The sequence below is a fragment of the Plutella xylostella genome, chromosome 30 (genome assembly GCF_932276165.1).
Source record: "Plutella xylostella chromosome 30, ilPluXylo3.1, whole genome shotgun sequence".
Classification (NCBI taxonomy): Eukaryota; Metazoa; Arthropoda; class Insecta; order Lepidoptera; family Plutellidae; genus Plutella; species Plutella xylostella.
This window is the reverse complement of record NC_064010.1, coordinates 877,768-900,415: the sequence shown is the minus strand read 5'-3', so window position 1 is coordinate 900,415 and position 22,648 is coordinate 877,768. Positions and strand designations below refer to the sequence as shown.

The 22,648-nt window shown below is 38.1% G+C and overlaps 1 protein-coding gene across 1 annotated transcript; it reads left to right on the top strand.

Annotated features, from left to right (window-relative positions):
• The first annotated feature begins 578 nt into the window (after window positions 1–578).
• Window positions 579–15,733, top strand: LOC105395172 (fatty acyl-CoA reductase wat). Its single transcript, XM_048631969.1, has 11 exons — window positions 579–791; window positions 1,283–1,463; window positions 1,952–2,045; window positions 4,430–4,552; window positions 4,994–5,161; window positions 10,721–10,824; window positions 11,654–11,763; window positions 12,107–12,174; window positions 12,453–12,648; window positions 13,093–13,276; window positions 15,259–15,733. The coding sequence occupies exons 2-11, from the start codon at window positions 1,294–1,296 to the stop codon at window positions 15,623–15,625; spliced, it is 1,584 nt and encodes a 527-aa protein (XP_048487926.1). The 5' UTR covers window positions 579–791; window positions 1,283–1,293; the 3' UTR covers window positions 15,626–15,733.
• The last annotated feature ends 6,915 nt before the right edge of the window (window positions 15,734–22,648 follow it).

The window sequence follows — 22,648 nt, the reverse complement described above, 5'->3', positions numbered from 1 at the left end:
GAGAATCATATGGATGTGGTTTTATACCGTTCTAGGCTTCTTTTCAGATTGTTTTTTTTGCATACGACCTTTTAATAGACCCTTAAAAATATACATAATATCACACAGTAAGTTAGGTTCAAATCTCGACGTGACAATAAGCCTATGAGTTTAATGGTTTATGTACTTATTAAGTGGATTGAGTAGTATCGCTCTTACGGTGAATTAAAACATTATGTTCATTTGTTAGGTAATCTTCACATCTATATTATTATTAATTAGCACATCTAGATGTGTGAACCCAAAAACATTTCATACCTAATAGGTGCGAACCAAAGAAGTAATGTGCTAGTCTAGCTCTAGTGTTTGTCACTGAAAAGCTAAGAAGAAGATGGCAGTATTGGCAATTACAGGATATAAACATTAAGCTCCTCTAAACAAATATGCCCACATAGATAAAAACTAAAATTTGGAAATTTCCACGATGATCTACGACCAAATGCCGTATCCAAAGTATGCTCAAACCATTATGAAGTCACGTGAATCCGTCGGTACATTTTTATTCAAACAAAATATTGAAAGCGGCCTGTCTACTCATAAGGCACCATTTGAATAAGTAAGTTGATACAACACTTACGTAGCATTTTTTTTATTATGTTTTGACGGGAATAAATTTTCTGTTTTGTTTAGTAAAGTGCACCTAACTGGATCTACAAGGACAATATACTTAGTTGAATCCAAAAATAGTATTTTTAAATTGGTGGTTGAGGTGTAAGGAAAAGTGCAATATATTTACGGCAATCTTAGGTAAGGTAAGGTATAAGAATTTAAGCTATTACTTAGGATTTTTTAACCGACTTCGAAAAAAGGAGGTGGTTCTCAATTTCTCTGTATGTGTGTTTTTTTTTACTTGTAAGTACTTACGTATCTATGTAAAGTGTAATCATATTTTATAAAGTAGCTTGTACATTTTTTGATTGAATTTTTATTTCTGTTTTGGTGTCAAATAAACATTATAAGAATCCTATTTCAAAATTATCTACTTATCTAAAATTTAACTGTAGCTACGGATAATATTGGTTATGTTATTTGTCTTCAAATAAAGACATATAAACTAAAGTACATAACTACAAAGAATTTTCAAAAATAGCAAGATTATAAAAATTGACATAAGTATAGTAAATTTGTCTATGGTAATACGAACTTACTGAAATATTTCTATACAGGCTGGATGAGATACCTAAGCCTAAGCAAGGTCCGAAGAAAATCCGTTGATGATAAAACATAGCCCCTGCGTTTCCAGATCACCCAGCCATGGACCCGGCTCTAGCTCTGGACGTGAAGATCCTGTCCCAACTGCGCTCAGTGAGAGCGGCCGAGGAGCGGGGTGATAGTGACATACAGAGACTGTATGAAGGAGCTGTCGTGTTCATCACTGGAGGCACTGGGTTTTTGGGGAAGCAGCTGGTTGAGAAGCTTTTGAGGTGAGGATAAATATTTTTAACCCGCGAAGAAAAAGAAGGATGTTATAAGTTTAATCTGTTTGTGTGTATCTGGCTGTCATAACTTAGCTCCCATAACGGCTTCAACGATCTCAGTTTTGATGTGATGATGATGATGTAGCCTCCTACCATGCAGCCCCCTCAAATGCCTAACCACAAATAGGTACCATATTTACGTACAGCGCACCCATGGTAGTCACCAGAGTTTAACTTTATTCTTTGAACGGTGACTCAAACTGCCAGTTTCTATAACTCTATCTATCGATAGCTCTCAGTTACTGTCGTACAATTTGGACACATAAAAAGTTGCATTCTGTTAAAATCGTATGAAAGTAGTTGAAACTGTCAGTTAGAGTCACCGTAGTAAGTAAAAGAAATAACCCGTACCTATTCGCGCAGAGAAAAAAAAAACACTACGTTATCTTAACATATTTACTTGGTGATGATGAAGACCTTGACGTTATTTTCAGAGCATGTCGCGGTATAAAGAAGGTTTACCTTCTATCGAGGAGCAAAAAAGGAAAATCTATGACTGAAAGACTGAAAATCACATTGGAAGACCCGGTAAGTTTTTTTTTTAATTATTACAAAGGTTTATTTAAGCAGATACAAAATAATGGGTAAACTTATATTTAACTAAATGTACCTATATATAAAATTATTTAGATAAGTATCCAACCGTTCTAAATTACGTGCTTCTAATTGCTGAACTAAAAATGGTAAAAAAATGTTTAAATTATGTCTTCAATAATTCGTATGCGTCATTCATATCTTTATAGGTAAAGGCTAGTAAATAGACCTTTTGGAATCGTTCGCAACGGACGCATCGCATTCAGTATTCTTTGTATAGAAATTCACACGTCATGTGCGTCCACTTCATCGGCATTGCCGACGCCGTTTCTCCATACATTTATGAAATTCCGTTTGGTCCGATACGTACGATACCGAATTACCGATAGGTGGACACTTACATTTACAGTGCATTTACTCAAATAAAAAATTGGTCATCAATGACCTTAATTAATTTAAATTTATACGTACCTACTGTGGTACCTACATAATCAAAATTTCTTTTATTTAAACTTCAGTGTCAATGACTTTTAAAAGCAGGCTAGACTTTAATCTAAATAATTACGATCCTACAGCAGTCGTCGAAATATATTATGTATAATAGGCCCGTTTGGACAGCTCCAAAATGGGATGGGATGACAGCTGGTGTCAAATCTAAATCATGAAAAATCGAAAGAATAAGTAACTTTTGGTGCTTTAAACGTTCTTTTTTCTCTCGGCCGTTAAATAATAAGCCAGAATATGTGTCTTTTTATGTATTTCATCAAGTAAATCAAGAGTAAATGGCAAATTTGTGTAGCTGTCCAAACGGGCCTATTATATTTCGACGACTGTAAGTAGGTAAATTTTAATGATCATGATCAACCTAAACTTTCTCTTCGGCTTTAACGATCCTTAGGTAGGTACTAGTCTAAAAGGCTTGGAGGGCGTCCCACGGGACTTGATTTTAGAGAATGCCACCTTGAGTCACATCTCTAATTCAGCTTACTAAACCACTATTGCAACACCCTGTATATTATCCATTAAGAGAGTAAGTTAATTATTTAAAACAACTTACAATTTCTCCAATCACCGAATCCTAAGAAGCTATATTCCTTCACTTTTGCACTGTAACTATCGCTTTACTATTTCAAAATTTACCAAACTAATAGGTACTAAACTTAGATGAATAATGTTATAACCAGTATAATACACACACCATACTGCAATGTGGCATTATCCGACAATGGTTGACCGACTTAGTGCAAGAAATGTGGACAAACACACGTATTCAGTAAAATTTATGACATGGCATGTTTTTAAATAGTCTAAACATGTGACTTGTTACATGTTGATGTTGAAAACATTATGGATCTGTAACTATGCTATAATACCTATACTTAATTTATATAATTGTATAATCCTACCTACTTAGGTATTCTATTCACATGCACTTACATAATATGATGATTAATTAAGTAAGTAATATGTCTTTAGTTATAGTTTTCTATACGCGTAGTTCTAGGCGTATTGTTATAGTATATCATTTACCACCATTTTAGTTACTTACTGCTTTTATATTGGTTATTAAAATTGCTTGTTTCAAGAAAAGAGCCACCCCAACATATCGTTCTGTGACTCTGCGTAAACTGAACAGTCAACGACTGACAACTAACCCACATAACCATGTACCTAATTCATAAATAACTGATCATGATGTTAAGCAATACATTTATTTATTTATTTAATACGTGGAAAACCTACAGATTTAGGGTGCTTACATAGAGAATCGGGTTCCCTGTATCTACCTGTACCGGTAATCTGATTATGTAAAAGCGCTCACTCACGGAGCATTTCTCGGATTTTTTAATGTCATGCATGAGCGCTTTCGCATAATTAGGTTATCGGTACAGATATGTACCGGTAAACTGATTCTCTATGTAAGCACCCTTACACTAATAATGCATGGCACTGATTTCTAGTGCTTGTTTTCTAGTGCTTCCGTGCTTTTTCGGCAGCAGTCGTTGCCTAGTCAGAGGCCTTCGGGCAGCTTGAAAACATCTGACAGTCGAGTCGGGTCACCTACCCGAATAAATGTTTCTCAGCATAAGCTTGCTGTTTCTCAGCTATTGTATACCTAACTATTAGCGATAAGACCACAATTTTTGTACATATGTGTTAGTGTTTAAGTTTATTTTATGTGTGTGTACAAATAAATAATATTCTATCTATCTATCTATCTATCTTGCATGTATTGGGGTCCACCAATCCACACTAAGCCAGTGTGGTGGACTAATACGAATGTTTGTCATGGGCGGGATTTGAACCCGAACACCTCCACCGCTTAAGAATAAGAAATTCATGGCATTCCAAATAATGTCCAATTGTAAATTTCCCAGGTTTTCGATGAGGTTCGGAAGGTGGACCCCGAGTTTGAGAAGCGAATCCAGCCTGTTGAGGGGGACATCATGGAGCTGCGTCTGGGCCTCAGTGACAAGGATTGGGAGACATTGGCTAGTGAGGTATGAGTTAAGGTACTATGTTAAGGTTGTCCAGATTTAGATTATACAGATAGTTATGTATGAGAGCGGTGGTGGCGTAATGGATAAGGCCTCGTCATCTCAATCGAGAGGCCTTGGGTTCAAATCCTGGCTTGTACCAATGAATTCTTTCAATTGTGTTTTTAATTAAGGAGTTTAACTACAATGATACCACGTGCTCTTACGGTGATGGAAAACATCGTGAGGAAACCTGCACATCTAGATTCTACATGTGTATCTTAAGTGCATTGTACTTATACCAAAACGGCGATATGGTTCGCAACCTATCACGTGAGCACCTACAAATTTAATGTACAGAGAAAAACGGGTGACTTAAATCTGGCGCTGGCGAGTTAAATTTGAATACCACTTCGGGGATTACAGTCGTGAACATATAACATGTATGTCTACATCCCATTCCAGGTAAACTTCATATTCCACGAAGCGGCCACAGTCCGGTTCGACGAGCCCATCAAGGTGGCCATCATCACCAACGTGAGGGGCACCAGGGAGTGCCTGGCTCTAGCCAGGGACTGTAGGAACCTGCAGGCCTTCGTGTATGTGTCCACGGCGTACTCCAATTGCAATAAGGTATAGGTTTATTAATAATAATAATACGTAAACACTTAGCAAAGTAGTTTCCTTCCTTGTGGCTGTGCCTAGGGTTCCTTATAAATTAATGTAAAATATGTACCCAGTGTGAATTGTAAGATAACATTGATATTTTTTCTACTTAACCCTAATTTCACGAATTTTAATTAAAATTATATTGTTAATATTTTAAATTTTGCAAACCCTTTCGGGTAGAGTAAGTATAGCTAAGCAACCTTTAATATAATTATTATCACCTATGTAACCTATATTCAGCAAATTAGCTTTTTTTTTTTTTTTTTTTTGCGGGTAGATGTGAAATAAAGTACACATTAACTTCTAAATTAAATTTAATTAATATAATTAATTACTAAATAAAAATAAATATTTTTATAATTTTATGAAATTGTGATAGTTTTTACCTGCGAGTGACTATTATAATCATTTATAACACCACAATATAAACAACACTGAGATGGAGCATATTGTTGACTCAATCAATGAACTGAAGGAGCATTTTACTGCAAAAATGGCAGACTTCCACACTCAGATGTCGAAGGCCCCGCCCTCCACCACCACAGACGGACTGGCTGCTGAATTCTCTGTGTTCCGGTCGTTCATCATGATGGCACTGAGCAGCCTCCAGCAGCAGGTGGGGATGTTGGTGCAGCACATCGACAAGATGGAAACACACAGCCGCCGGAAAATGCTTCTTCTGCACGGTGTTCCTGACAGTAAGAGCGAGGACACAGTTGCTGCCCTTGTGAAGGCTGTGACTGATCACATACAGGACCCTGGATTCGTCTGCGCCACCGACATTGCGCGTTGTCATAGGCTGGGCCGCATTGGAGAGAAGCCTCGCCCTATCCTTGTCAAATTCAAGGATCTCTCAGTAAGGAACAGGGTATGGCACGCTAAATCGAAGCTCAAGGGCAGCGGACGGACGCTAGCAGAGTTCCTGACCAAGCCGCGTCACGATGCGTTCCTGGCAGCCCGGCAGCGGCTCGGCGTCTCGCACTGCTGGACGAGGGGCGGCTGCGTCATTGTGCTGGACCGCGACGGGAAGCAGCACAGCATCACGACACTGGCTGAGCTCAATGTGATCTGCCCGGCCGCGGCGGCGCCTGAAGCACCAGCCTCTGCGCCTGCGCCTAGAGAAGCGAAAACGGCCGGTGATGTGGCCTCATCTGCTAAGGCTAGGGTCAAGAGGGTTCCAAGGAAGTAGTCCCCATCACATGTTCATTTCCTGAGTTCGTTCTTTTGCGTTCAATTACTTAAATTTGGTACCCTCCACTTGTTCATTGTGTATTTTTCTATTTTAAAGGTTATGTCCGTGACGTAGTAAATTGTCAACTTGACAACTGACATTATGTCTTAGCGTGCGTTACACAGACTATTATTTGGTTATTTTTTCCTGTTATAACTTTACTTAGTTTTTGTTCTAAGGCCAAGTGTTGTGTGTAGTATTGTAAAGATTGGAACGACATAATTGTTTTGCGTTTTGTTTCATTTTGCTTTTAATGTTGTTTTGTGATGTTGAAATATTTTTGTTAGTAAAATTGTCTGTATTAATAGTTGCTCGCAGGTACCTACAGGTATTTGCAAGTTTATTGAAATACTTTAGTATATTATTATTAGTACTGTTAGTGTAGGTTAGTATAGTATATTATTTTATTAAGTATATTTAAAACTATATTTATTTTTGCTGGTAGGTAGGTATAATGCAAGTAGCTCTTGATGTGAGTAGTGATGAAGAGTCACTAGCATCTGAATATTTCGATGGTTCCGAGTCAGATGAATTGAACAGTGCCGGAAGTAGTTTTCATAGCCTTCCTGATCTACCTGATGTCCTTGACTCCGTATTCACGGATGTGAAGGATAATTTCAACGTTATTCATATAAACGCACAGAGTATTCCGTCTCATTTTCCTGATATGCTGACATCTTTTGAAAACAAAAACCTACACGCCATTTTAGTTTCCGAGTCATGGCTCAAGCCATGTCTCCCGTCTGCTTCGTACGCGTTGCCTGGTTTTAGTCTCATACGCAATGATCGCACTGGCAGTGGTGGCGGTGGCGTAGCTATCTATCTCCGCTCGCACATTCCCTATTCCATACTTAGCTTGTCCCCTCAGCCACCCCCAGGCAATGCGGGCGAACATTTACTTATTGAAGTAACGTTGTCACACGCCAAAATATTACTTGGCGTGTATTACAGCTCCTCTTTGCGTGTAAATTTCTTCAGCTCTTTTGAAACGCTACTGGTCAACTTTATTCCAAATTACAGTCATACCATTATTATGGGTGATTTTAACACTTGTCTCCTTAAAAATGATTCTCGGTCTTCTACCTTTCAATCTTTAGTCAAGTCTAGCAACATGAATATTCTCCCACTTAGTGCCACTCATCATTTTCCTAACTGCGAACCCTCTCTTCTTGATGTTATTCTCGTATCCTCTACTGATCATGTTGCTAAGCACGGCCAGTGCGGATCCACTGGTTTCTCTTATCATGACTTAATATACCTTTCGTATAAAGTCCGCCCACCTAAAGCGAAGTCAAGAACTCTTATGCTGCGTAGTTTTGGTGGTATGGACCTGGACAGTTTGCGTCGTGATGCTCATCGTACCGATTGGACGCCTGTTCTCAACGCAGCCAGCGTTGATGAACAGGTTTTTAAATTTAACTCCCTCCTTACCGATCTATACGATGTGCATGCACCAGTAAAAGCGATTCGGTCAAAGCATCTTCCGGCTCCCTGGCTCACTGATGATATTAAGAAGGTCATCCTTGAAAAGAATTCAGCCAAGACCAAATATAAACTCCGTGCCTCTGAAGCTAACAAGGAGAAGTATATTGCTATTCGTAATCGCTGCAATAAGTTGTGTAGGGATGCACAACGCCGCCATATCCATCAATCTGTAGAAAATGGCGATCCAGCCAAAGTTTGGAAGTTCCTTAGGTCACTGGGAGTTGGTAAATCTCGCAACAGTTCTATCCGTAAAGATTTAGACATTGAATCCTTGAATTCACATTTCTCTTCGTCCTCGGCCATGAATGATGCCGTGAAATCTAGCACACTCGGTCGCCTATCGGCCTTACCAACCCCTGACTTTCCTTCTTTCCAATTAAGTCAATTTTCCAATTGTGATGTTAAGAAGGTCATTATTTCCATTACTTCCAATGCAATTGGAAGCGACAGTTTAAGTCGTAACATGATAATCCCTATCCTAGATATTATCCTTCCCATTATCACACATATCCTCAATTCCTCCATCTCCTCTGGCATATTTCCCTCTGCCTGGAAAGAAGCTCAAGTTGTCCCTTTACCTAAGAAATCCAACCCAACCTCATTTTCCGATTATCGCCCTATATCTATTCTTCCTTTCCTTTCAAAAGTCCTAGAACGCCTTGTACATTTCCAACTATCCAATTTCCTCACCCGCAATAACCTTATGAATCCTTACCAATCCGGTTTTCGCCCTGGCCATAGCACTGTCACAGCGCTCGTAAAGATCTCAGATGACATTCGCCAGGGCATGGACAATGGTCAAATCACAATCCTCTCCTTGTTAGACTTTAGTAATGCTTTCAATACTGTTAACTTCGAAATCTTGCTGGGAATACTTCGATCACTTAACATATCTCCAATGGTAATTGACTGGTTTCGCAGTTATCTGCAGGGGCGACGGCAGCGTATACGCATTGAGGACTCATACTCCCAATGGTGTGATATTGCAGCCGGTGTCCCACAAGGCGGTGTGCTATCACCTCTGCTCTTTGCTATTTTTATTAACTCCATTTCTAACAAACTTATTTCTTCCTACCATCTTTATGCAGACGATCTACAGATTTATACACATGCTTCTCCTTCTGATATAGCTCAAGCAGTTAATTTTATGAACACTGACCTGGCTAAAATCGTAGACTGGAGTAAACACCATGGCCTTATGGTCAATCCGAAGAAAACCCAAGTTATCCTCATCGGAAGTTCTAGGTTAATGAATAACAATTTTCTTCGGATGGTGCCGCCAATTTATTTTGACGGGGTTCATGTACCTTATAGTGATACAGTCAGGAATCTTGGCGTAATTTTTGACAAGTTTATGACATGGAGTCCTCAGCTGGAGGCGGTTAGCCGGAGGATGTTTGCATCAGGGGGATCACTTCGAAGACTACGCAATTTCCTTCCTACCTCCACCAAAATTGCTTTAGCTCAATCACTCCTTCTTCCCGTTCTTGACTACGCCGATGCCAGCTATCTTGATCTCACTGAGGAGCAACTTAATAAGCTTGAGCGTCTTCAAAATTACTGCATACGATTCATATTTGGCTTAAGAAAATATGACCATGTATCTGTATTCCGACAAAAACTCAAGTGGCTCCCAATTCGCCTTCGACGGAATACTCACATACTTTCACTACTTTATTCGGTACTCTTCAATCCTTGTTCCCCAACATACCTTAAGGAGCGTTTTGAGTTGAGATGCTCTACACATAGCCGCTCACTACGTTCATCTCATAACCTTCGCCTTCATGTTCCATCTTGCACAACTGTGTTTTATGAGGGCTCATTCACATTTCAGGCTGTTAAATTATGGAACGATCTGCCCATTGAAATCAGACTCGCACCCTCTCTACCATCCTTCAAAAACAAGCTCCGACAGCACTACTTAAATTTATCTTATCCTGATTAGAATGCACCAGCAATTATTTATTTATTTATTTTTAATAATATTTATGTATTATTATAGAATATATTTATTATTAACTATGTAGGTTTTATATATTATTATATGTAGGTATTTACATATCGTTTATACTTTATATTAATGTTTATAAATATCTCTTATTTTCACACGCTACCCTTTTTCATTATTTCTATGTCCTTTCAATTTGGTTGTCTGGAAGAGATTACTTTTAGTAATAAGGCCGCCGTTTGTGCTATTTATTTTCTGTTCATGTTTGTAATACTGTTTCTTTTTGTGTGCAATAAAGAGTATTTTATCTTTATCTTTATCTTATAAATGCCTTTGACTTTGAAAGTAAGGTCATATCATTTTGGAGCAGAACGGAAACCAGCGTTGCTCAGAAGATGTCTGACAACATGCATGGCGGAGTCTGTTGCCATTTGCTTCAGATTATTTTTAATTATATCGAGAGCGGTGGTAGCTCAGTCGGATAAGCGCCCGCTTCTCACGCCAGAGATGAGATGCGGGTTCGAATCCCGGCGCTGACATGTACTAATGGATTTGAAGGAAACCTGTATGTATATCTTAATTTTAGCACATCCAGGTGTGTGAATCCACTAACCCGCAGTGGAACAGCGTGGTGGGAAATGGTCCAAGCTTAGGAAGGCAGTTAAGACCTTGTAGATATGCACAAACGTTTCATTCGAGAGAGCCAGCTGTAGGTACTTACACCCCACAGAGGATATAATAGTATAGTATACCTTTAAAAATGGCTTCAACTACCAGCGATCCTAGCAACTGAGGCTAACAACTACCAAACCCTTTTATGGTCCTCCGAGCCTTACATTTGCTTTCTTTCCCTCACCAGAGCTCGGTGGAAGAGAAGCTGTACCCGGCGCCGGTGCCCGCGCAGACCATGATCGAGTTTGTGGAGAATGTGGACGAGAGTCGGCTGGATGCGCTCACTCCTACGTAAGTTGATACTTTCTTTAGTTCATCCTAACTAATATTATAAATGCGAAAGTAACTGTGTTTGTCTGTTTGTAACTCTTTCACGCCAAAACTACTGAACGGATTTGAATGAAATTTGGTACACACATGGTCTAGACCCTGAGAAAGAACATAAGCTACTTTTTATCCCGGATTTCCCACGGGAAAACCTTTTAATCGCGGGGACAGCTAGTATCACATAAGTATGCTGAGCTGGTGCCGTTATCACTCTCTGGATAGCAACCTATTGTGTCATTGTTTGTGTTATGTCTGTATTTTTCTTGCTGTTTTGATTGTTTAATTTTTTAACATAACAGTGATAATATTATTCTTAAATTGTACATTAATTTCATTAAAAACATTGGTACAGTAAGAGGCAGAAAAACCTGACCCCTCTCAGAAGCATTGTTAATATGGGCGGGGGGTCAGGTTTCTCTGCACCTGACCGTACGTGTCACTACTACTAATTGTATACTATTTGGCGTCTATTTTGTAAAAAAAACTCACACGTTATGTGTTCACCTATGTAGTGGGTGACATAATATCTTTGGCTATGTACGGTCGCCTGCGCCTAAAAGTATACAGGCGAAGTTTTTAAAATAGCGATCCCTGATGATGAAGGGTCCAGCTACATCTGTTATAAATGCGGGGACGTGTTGTGTGTGATGTGTGTAGCAGTGGTGTTTATGTGGATGTGCTTGAGCAGCATATGAGCTAGAGATCGCTATTTTAAAAACTCCGCCTGTACCTATACTTTTAGGCGCAGGCGACCGTACATAATAAATTGGTAAGTATATACTCCTATCTACAGGCTCATAGACGGCTGGCCGAACACATACACGTTCTCGAAGGCTATCGCTGAAAATGCGGTGAAGACATTCGGACATGGACTCCCCATTTGTGTGGTGCGACCGTCTATTGGTAAGAATCTTTGTAACCCTCTCTGATGATTATTATGTAGGTATAACCTAATCTTTATATGTTTACATATTGTACATATTATTGTCAGCGATCTGACAGGCTAATCCTTTCATCACTAACTTTAGTCCAGCTATAACGGTGTCTCCAAAGAGCTGAAATGAAAGCTTACAAAGTACGAGGCCATAGCCACCTATACTATAAATTTACAAATAATATGCCTGATGGGGCTCGGGCGATGAGTTAATAGGTACATGTAGAGTTGTAGGGCTCTTTTAAAATAATGCGCAAATTTGGTATTATTTTTTTGCCAGAAATAATTTACAATGTTATCATCTTTTTTCAGTGGTTCCTACATACTTAGAGCCAGTACCGGGCTGGTTGGACATCAGCAATGTGTTTGGGCCTAGCGGTGTAAGTATGCATACCTTGATATATATATTTTTTTGTAAAAGTAAGACAGTAGTATACCTTTCAATAAATGATCACCAAAAGGAACTACCTAATCAAAAAACATTTTATTACCTTAAAATCAGTACAAAAAGGTGGCCTTATTGCTCAAGGCTCGAAGATGGAAGAGATATTAAAATATGAACCTTACATTCATACATAATATGCTCACGACTGTAATCCCCGAAGGGATAGTCAGAGGTGACTCGCAAGCGATTAGTAATATGAACCTTAATTTCCAGATAATCCTAGGCAGCGGCATAGGCCTAGTCCGGACGCTCTGGGTGGACCCCAACGTCATGTTGGACCTGGTCCCGGTGGACTACGTCAACAACCTCACCATCGCAGCCTCCTGGGACACCGTGCAGAGGAATGAAAGTGGGGACACGGATTTGAAGTTCTATACGGTTTCGTGTATCCGCAATCGGTTTACTTGGGGTGAGTGTGACGCTTTTGAGTTTCGGGAGTATGCAACCAAAAATGCTGTTTTTATAATTTTTTACTAAGTTTTTTTTTGTTTTCCGAGCTTTTTAGAATCTACAGAAGTTAATGTATAGGCTGTAGATCTCACAAAGAGGTAGGAATGACTCCCAATAGATGGTACGGTTTTATCGAAGTATTGACGCCACTTCAAGATGGATTCCTACATCTTATAATCAGCAAACGATCCCGACCAATACAATATAGAGGCCACGGCTTTGGTCCTCTAAGTGGCACTTGGATGAAGATCCTCTAGACCTTTTTCAAAGCACGCCACTAGATGTGATCTATGACTGTCTGCATCATATCTTTACCAGCCAGTAGCAAAGTGACAATATATACCTAACGTTGTTTAAAATAATACAAGTGGGCAGAACATTAACCAAACCATTTTCATTCCAGTATCCCTCCGCCAAACAGCCGAGAAGGTCGGTAGGAAACTCCTGTCCCCCAAGACGGTCTGGTACTGTGACTGCACAGAGGTGGTCAGTCGGCGAGCCTTCCAGTTTTACACGCTGCTGCTGCACCTGGTCCCTGCGCTGCTGGTGGACACTGTACTGGCAGTTACTGGGATTAGTCAGATCAGGTACCTACACTATGCAATAAGGCTTATGTAAGGCTCTATACAGAAAGAAAGCTGGCTATACTATTTCCGAATCAGCGCTGACAAGCGCTTACGATATCGCCATAGAAAACTCTATCGGCGCTGGTAAAAAGCGTTCTTTCTTTATAAATATACTTAGCAAGTACTTAAAACGAAGGGACGCAGATATTAAGACAGCTTCGATATAAGGTAAGAGTCCACATCGCATCCAGCATCGTTTTCAATATTCTTTGTATAGAAGACCGCAGTCACAGTACCTTCCGTATCGCTATATATGTAGAGACAGCTGAAGTGATTGGCACAAAACTCCTCTCCCCAAAGACGCTCTGGCACAATTCTACTCTATTATAAGAACATAGAATAGAATCCAGTTCTACACGCTGCTGCTGCACCTAGTCCCCGCGCTGCTGGTGGACACTGTACTGGCCGCTTCTGGGATTAGTCAGATCAGGTACCTACACTATGTAATAAGACTTATGTAAGGCTCTATACAGAAAGAAAGCTGGCTATACTATTTCCGAATCAGCGCTGATAAGCGCTTACGATATCGCCATAGAAAACTCTATCGGCGCTGGTAGAAAGCGTTCTTTCTGTATAAATATAGCAAGCAAGGACTTTAAGCGAAGGGACGTAGATAATAAGACAGCTTCGATATAAGGTAAGCTTCCTTTCGGCATAGTCCACAAAAAACGCATCGCATTTTATCACATCGTATTCTTTGTGTTGAAGACTCCAGTCACAGTACCTTTTGTATCGCTTATAGAGACAGCTGAGGATATTGGTAGAAAGCTCCTCTCCCCAACACGCTATGGTACTATTCTATTCTATAATAAGAACATAGAATAGAACACAATACAGTCGGTCTGGTACTGCGGCTGCACGGAGGTGGTCAGTCGGCGAGCCTTCCAGTTTTATACGCTGCTACTGCATCTGGTCCCCGCGCTGCTGGTGGACACTGTGCTGGCTGCTACTGGGATTAGCCAGATCAGGTACCTACACTATGTAATAAGCCTTATGTAAGGCTCTATACAGAAAGAAAGCTGGCTATAGTATTTCCGAATCAGCGCTGATAAGCGCTTACGAAATCGCCATAGAAAACTCTATCGGCGCTAGTAAAAAGCGTTTTTTTCTAGTTAGCAAGCAAGGACTTAAAGCACGCAGATAATAAGACAGCTTCGTTATAAGGTAAGCTTCCCTTCAGCATCGTACGCATCGCATTCAGTATTCTTTGTATAGAAGACTCCAGACACAGTACCTTCCATATCACTTATAAAGACAGCTGAGGATTATTGGTAGAAAGCTTCTGTCTCTCAAGACGCTATGGTTACTATTCTATTCTACAATAAGAATATAGAATACAATACAGACGAGACGGTCTGGTACTGTGACTGCACGGAGGTGGTCAGTCGGCGAGCCTTTCAGTTTTATACGCTGCTGCTGCACTTGGTCCCCGCGCTGCTGGTGGACACTGTGCTGGCTGCTACTGGCCTCAGTGAAATAAGGTAAATGCACTGATGAGCAATGAAGAAGTTCCAGTTATGAAAGCACCACATTGCTGCCAAACGGAAGAGTTTAGCTTAATGACGCCGTCTGCAATATTGAAGTATCTACATTTAACATGGCATTAAACCTGCGCCGATCTGTTAATTTCATACTATATTTACCTTAACAGCGTTGATAGAGTTTTAAAAAGCGCTTATCAGCGCGGGTTAGGACCGCCGTATAGTTTGTAAAAAACAACAAGAACCCTTTAAGTAAGCGTCCACCTGACGGTATGGTAGGTACGTATCGCACCAAACAGATTGTCATAAAATGTATGTAGAAACGGCGTCGGCAATGGTGACTCCGAAGTATACAGATACCTTTATCCGCCCATGCTATGATCTAACTATTTAAAACCTTTTAGGTAATAAAAGGTATGTTATGTACTCAACTAATCATTAAACACGATGTTTAATTTCCAGACTGACAAGAATCTACAAAAAGGCGTACAAACTGAACACAACGCTCAGCTATTTCCTTATCAAGACGTTCGACTGGCACGATGACAACACACTGGCTTTATTCAACAAACTGTCCAAAACTGACCAAGAAATCTTCACTTTTGACATAGCGCGAATTGACTACAGGAATCTGATGATCATTTGGTGGTTAGGCCTCAGGAAGTTTATCATAAAAGACGAGTTAAAAGGAACGGAGGAGGCTGTGAAAAGACAACCTTATTTGAAGGTCGCTCATTATGTTATATCGTTATTGTATATTTTCTGTATTTATAAAGTGCTTTCGTTAGTTTTAAACTTGTTAATGTATTTAGTAAGCTTTGTATTTTAAGGTTAATTTTAGATAACTAAATATTATGTTTGATAGATGGAACTGTTATGTTTGAGTACTAAGTTGTTAGGTTAATTTATTGAATATATCATACAAATTATAATCTAAGACTGGAGCATTTATTGATATTATTATAATCCACTCGTACTCTTGGCAGACTGGTTGGAGACACACCACACTAATGTTAAACGCCCATGACAAGACCCGAAAACAAATTATCTGCCTTTGAACAACTGTGTCCCGGCCGTGAATCGAACCGGGGACCTTCGGCACAGCAGTAAGAGACACTATAACCACTGCGTCATCCGGTAACCAGGAAGGAAACAATATAATTTAAATCAGAAAAATACATGCAGCAGTGACTGTTACTTTACATTCATTACTAACTGTATTAGTATTCTATAACCCTTAGGCCACCTATATGTACTTACATGTACCTAAGTAGGTATATAAGTAATTTATTAGAGTTCTTCAGTCAGGATTCAGAAAAAATATTATATTACAGTCTTCTTATGGGCTGCCTACTTAGCGCGGGTTCCACTGCAAATGCCACTAGGTACCTACCGCACTAGGCCAGCGTGGTGGACTTCCCTTCATTGGAAGGAGACCCGTGCCCCAGCAGTGGGGACGTGATGGGTCGTGATGATGATAAACTGCAAATACAGCCCGCACGAGCTGCTGAAACAAGTTTCACGGTTCCATGACGGTCGTTCAGACAACTTACTATGTTTGTGGCATGAGAATGTGGCTTCAGATTAGTAGTCCTATGTATGACCAGCAGTGGATGGTTATTTGACTACATCGCGAATTGTTCAAGGAACAAATGGGACTATTCAAGGTAAGTATACCTATCATTGGAAAATAATATCATTCAGTTTGGAAAAAGACAAAAATACATTTCCACGCCAGCCAGAGGAATTATAGATGTCAAAAATACGTGACCAACTTTAGTACAGGGGCGCGATTCACATCTCAACCGAAATATTTGTAAAGCGATACGAACGAGTTACGAGATGAAATCCGCAATGTTCAAAAACACGATTCATAGCACAAATACTTTGATCTCGTTTTCATATCGCTAGTTCGTATTTGGATGGCTTGAGTGAAATGAATGAAACTATAATTTGATGTCGATTCCTTCAGGCACAAATTCTAATTTTAGAGCAGACAAAGTATAAATATGTATATTATGCCAGCTTAAAATTAGATTTAGGTACGTTAGCACTCATTAAATTTTAAACTTGAATACATTTTCAAGGTTTTTACAGCTCTAAAATTAGAACTAGTGCTTTCAGAATCAACATCAGTAACTATATACCTATGTATCTAATAATAGGATAAGAAAATATTATTTGTGAGTAAAGAGACTATTCAATTCAATTTTGGTTGAATGGCTCTTTGCCGTGTGTGACTAACACGGCTAACTGGGCCAGAGTCACGTGACCAATGCTCACAGTATTGGAAAGCAGTCGTTACGGTTATTTTAGACTATTTACACAGTTAAAACCTGAAACAACCAGACAAACACAATATATACCAACAATAAGTGGACATCACAAGTAATGGTTAGATTTGTTAGTACAAATTTTTATATGTACAAACACATTTACAGTTTAATATTGTTAGTCTTAAGGAATTTGTACAGTATATTAACAAGGGGAGTATGTACAAGTAAAGAGACTATCTCCTCCTTCAAGACTACTTATAAGGTTTTTGTCACAATACCCGCGTATGTCAGAAGGGCTAGTGAATGAATGAATGAATGAATATACTTTATTGACAGAAAAAAATATGTATAGTGCGACAAACTTATCTGTTCCGGTGACAGCGAACTAAATTGATCCATATCTGATTACTTACAAATGAATTATATATTGTTAAATATTATATGGGTTTATTAATACCGCAAGGGAGAATTACCACCACTGGCAGTAGGAGAAGGGCTAGTGAATGAATGAATGAATGAATATACTTTATTGACAGAAAAAAATATGTATAGTGCGACAAACTTATCTGTTCCGGTGACAGCGAACTAAATTGATCCATATCTGATTACTTACAAATGAATTATATATTGTTAAATATTATATGGGTTTATTAATACCGCAAGGGAGAATTACCACCACTGGCAAACATAAAATCTTACAGAATTAAGAAATATTAGACATTTACGTGAGCTCTCACCGGAACAGATAAGTTTGTGGCACTATAAAGTATACATAAGTTGAACAGTTAAATAAAGAATTTACATTGTTACCTAAACTAGGCTCATCACCTGTGCTTTAGATAGTACGGGGCGTATTTAAGACTTCTTCTTCTTCATGAGGCTGCGATGTGAGTGAGTGCTTATGTCACGTCTTAAATGCGCCGCATACTACTATCCCAGATGTGTTGGAGATATCACACAACGACAGTAACATTCAAGAAATGAAAACTTTGCCTTGACTTACGAGTATTTGAACTCGGGACCTTCAAAACAAGAGTCTACATTACTCTCGCCCGTATATAGTTGGTATATGGATGAATACTTCCTGTAAAATAATTGCATCAAAATGAAAATGCACTTTAAACTGTAATTTAAAGTTATTTTAACAAAATTAACGTGAACTTTGACCGATGTCGCTCCAAAACAAAGCATTATTACGAATTAAGTCCATTACCCTTTAAAAACCGCTCATGATCACGACATTTCCTGTTTTAGGGTTCCGTACGAAAGGGTTCTAGGTAAGTACATAGGTACTTGAAACCCTGAATAAATTACATTCGCTGAAAATCACAGACTTCTATTCTGAAAATACAGTTTCCCTGTGAACTAAGTGTAGGTTTTTCTTGACCGACCGAGCGGTGAAAATCAACTCAAATTTGTATGTCGCGGAGCTAGTGCAGCGCGTGTACCGCTAGGTGGCGACTCTCATGCACCATACAAATTAACTTTATCTACGTCAATAAAGAACCCGTGTAGCGGCAGCAGAAGATAGTTTAATCGATAGAAGGTGATAGAAGATTTTTTCACATTCATCGTTTTTGAAAACTATCTCTTCTTCTTCTAAATTCTAAAAGTGTTACTTATACTGTAGTTTATTAAAGCCCTATGTTATATAATTCTTTATACACTTGTCTTGCGAGTAATGAAATACTAAATACTTTAAATAGCCGGCAGAACCCGTTTCGTTTTTTATTTACATTTTTTTTAACAATGAATTCGTTCATGACAGTCAAGTTTATAAAATGCACACGAGAAATAAAAAATCGCCACATCAAGTACCAGTGTTGTGTGAGCTGGATCAAAGAAAGTTGTTTTTTAAAGTGCTACTTATTTTGCTCAAAATCTGCTTAGCAGTGTTGCGGAAAAGTTTTCTAATAAGATCATAAAGTTTTAGTGTGAGTGTCATATTATAATATTTATATTAATTCGTAAACCTCTAAAAATAGGGAAGTTATAAGTTTTGAATTGTGCTGTGTCAGAGTGTAGCCAATAATATCTCCTAGACGGATTTAAAAGTGATAACGGCTAAGTCTTTCTTTTATATCTTGTTATTATCAGAGTGCAAGTTTTTATACCGTTCGAGTAGTGGCGAGAAGTAAGCGTCTACCTTTCGACATCGTTCGCAACGGACGCATCGTATTCAGTATTCTTTGTATAGAAATTCACACAATTGCCTCCACTTTATCGGCATATCGCCGTTTCTCCATACATTTATGAAATTCAGTGTGGTCCGATACGTACTATACCGATAGATAGACGCTTAACTTAAACTTGAATTTGTATGGTGCGGGAGCACAAGCTTTACGCCATACAAATTTGAGTAGTTTTTCACTCCTCGATCGGTTAAGAAAAACCTACACTTGGCCCCCTGTACTTTATAATATGTATACATGTATAACGGGTGTTGCAAAAAGTCTGAAAAGTCTGAAGGGTGCGGCGGGAGTATACAGAGTGTTGTTTGTAAAAGTCGATAGGGGATTGAGTACGGTGGCCTGCGCCTAAAAGTATACAGGCGGAGTTTTTAAAATAGCGATCCCTGATGATGAAGGGACCAGCTACATCTGTTATAAATCCGGGGACGTGTTGTGTGGGATGTGTGTAGCAGTGGTGTTTATGTGGATGTGCTTGAGCAGCATGTGAGCTTGAGATCGCTATTTTAAAAACTCCGCCTGTGTACTTTTAGGCGCAGGCCACCGTACTTACATACCTCTTGCGTACTCCATTCGTCATTCTGAACAACTTTTGTTCTAGGAATTTTGGAATTCGCGAAAAAAAATAACTACACAGTAAATTTAGTTGGTCACGTGCCTATTTACCTACTCCTTTTTTCGAAAAGTCAGGAGTCAGGACGTAGTCCAGTCAAAGAATGAGGTGTAGAGTGCGTGAGCAGGTAACTAAGCGATTCCTTCCCTTGTAACAACGAAAGTACCAAATGATTGTTTGTGAAAACTTTACTGGCCTATGTACTATTTATTTGATAAGTAACCTTATATACTAAGCATGCTGTTTGTTTTCCACGAAATAAATAAATAAATTCCTTCAGAAACTGGTTCAGGGGGCTTACGTTGTCAACATTCCAAAAGTACTGACTCCTAGTTGATGAGCGGGGGGGAGGAGGGGGGTGTACGTTTTTTTTGGGTTTTCGCTTATATCTCGAAAACGGTGCATCGGAGATAAAATATTTATTGACTGGACTAACAAAAGGTTTTCAGAATGACCCTGTTTTGGCGTACTTACTACTTACCACTTTTTATGACTCGTTTAGACCCCATTACATTAAAAAACTCGAAAACGTATTTCATAATTAATTTATTTTTCAACAATGCGCATTGCACTTATTCATTCACACATAATTATTACATAATACCTAATGTTAATTATTTACCTACTTATCTAGAAAGACCTAGCATACAATGCTTTTATATTATAATATTTCTTTATTTACCACTAGGTTTAACTATTTACTGCATCCATTTCAGCATAAGACCAAAGGTCAAGCAAAACATGACGACTTATATTATATAAATTACTTATGTAGATATGTTACAAAGTAAATAGAAGGAATAGTAAGTAGGGCAACTTTGTGACAACTTCGATTGTTATTCAGAAATAATATACCTACTTAAAACAAAACAAAAAAAAACACAAAAATTCTAGTATTTGTCACATAAATTTATCGTAAACGGAAAAGACTAGCTTAATGATGCCCTCTGCATCTGCAACATTGGAGTCCATTATTTTAACTTTGCATCAGAATATTACCATCTAGAAACGTGAATAAGTATTTTGTTCAAATTTTAAACTTACCTATAATGTTTTAAAAAATTGATTTTCAAAATAGCTATTGTAACTTTTTTATTGCTAGTGAGTGTTTATTTGTAGGTAGGTATTATTGTAGTTTCTAGTACTGTGATTTTCAAAAGTTATACATATCGGTCGAGGTGTCAAAGGACCGGAGGACTGGCAGCTATCTCAGCCAGCGCATCAGCCTGGCATCCTCGGAACCATCCCGGTTGACGGCAGCGAACTAAAAGAAATATTCTACCTTTAATAAACTATTCTACCTTCTATATACAGGGTTATTGGTAAGTAGACCGGATCCTTTCAGGAGGTGATAGAGGAAGGCATTTCCAGTCGATTGAACCCAATAATGCATTATCCTAAACTTACCCATTTTTAAGATATTTAATATTTAAGGTTTTTTAATTTTTTGCCAAAATTTTATGCTTAAAACCGGAAATAAAAAAAACAAGCCACATTTCAATTTTTTTTTTGGTTGTTTTGCATAAGTAACACCTTAATAAACTAATTAAAATAATCAAATGTGCATTATTTGACTTAAATTAGACATAATACTTCAAAATAGTTAAACATTTTGTAAAAATATTCAAAACGCAAAATCAAATAAATTAAATTAAAAAAGATTTTCATACAACATTTTTTTGTGCACTTCAGCTTAAAAACATGGTCAACTAATAAGCTTTCAAACAAGATAATTCAATACCAAATCGATTAAGGTATCACCAAGATATAGCCCAAACAACCAGCACAGACGGACAAAATTCAACAGGAAAACTAACAAAATTAGCCCAATTTAACGGTAAAAAGTGTTATTGTTTTCAGTCCTGTTAACTTTAGTATGGAAACCCCTACTGAGTTTTCTCCGCTTTCTCTGGTTGTTTTGGCCATATCTTGGTGATACCTAAATCGATTTGGTATTGAATTATCTTGTTTGAAAGCTTATTAGTTGACCATGTTTTTAATAATAATAATAATAATAATAATAATTTATTTTCAGATAACAAGATCCATAGTACATGAGTGAAGCTGAAGTGCACAAAAAAATGTTATATGAAAATCTTTTTTAATTTAATTTATTTGTTTTTGCGTTTTGAATATTTTTTCAAAATGTTTAACTATTTTGAGTTATTATGTCTAATTTAAGTCGAATAATGCACTTTTGATTATTTTAATTACTTTATTAAGGTGTAACTTATGCAAAACAACCAAAAAAAATATTAAAATGTGGCTAGTGTTTTTTATTTTTGGTTTTAAGCATAAAATTTTGGCAAAAAATTAAAAAACCTTAAATATTAAATATCTTAGAAATGGTTAAGTTTAGGATAATGCATTATTGGGTTCAATCGACTGGAAATGCTTTCCTCTATCACCTCTTGAAAGGATCCGGTCTACTTACCAATAACCCTGTATATACCTTCTATTTCCGAGACATTATCATCTGGTTACTTTTATTTTTTTTATGAATAAATATCTTCCTCCTTTTATAGTTAAGTAAATATGTAGGTAGGTACTTTAAGATTTTAGATTAATATTGACCTACTTTCGGCAAGTCCAGTGATAAAACTCCACCCTGTATAAAACAGTAGACAGCCGTTAACTCGTTATCCTTCGCAGAGGCTCGTTTTGTAGAACTGGACGATCGCCAAGTAGGTATGTTGTTAAACTACTTTTAAAAAATAAATACCTTAATAAAAGGAGTAAGAATTACCAAAGAATCAAGGTAGGTACTTATTATT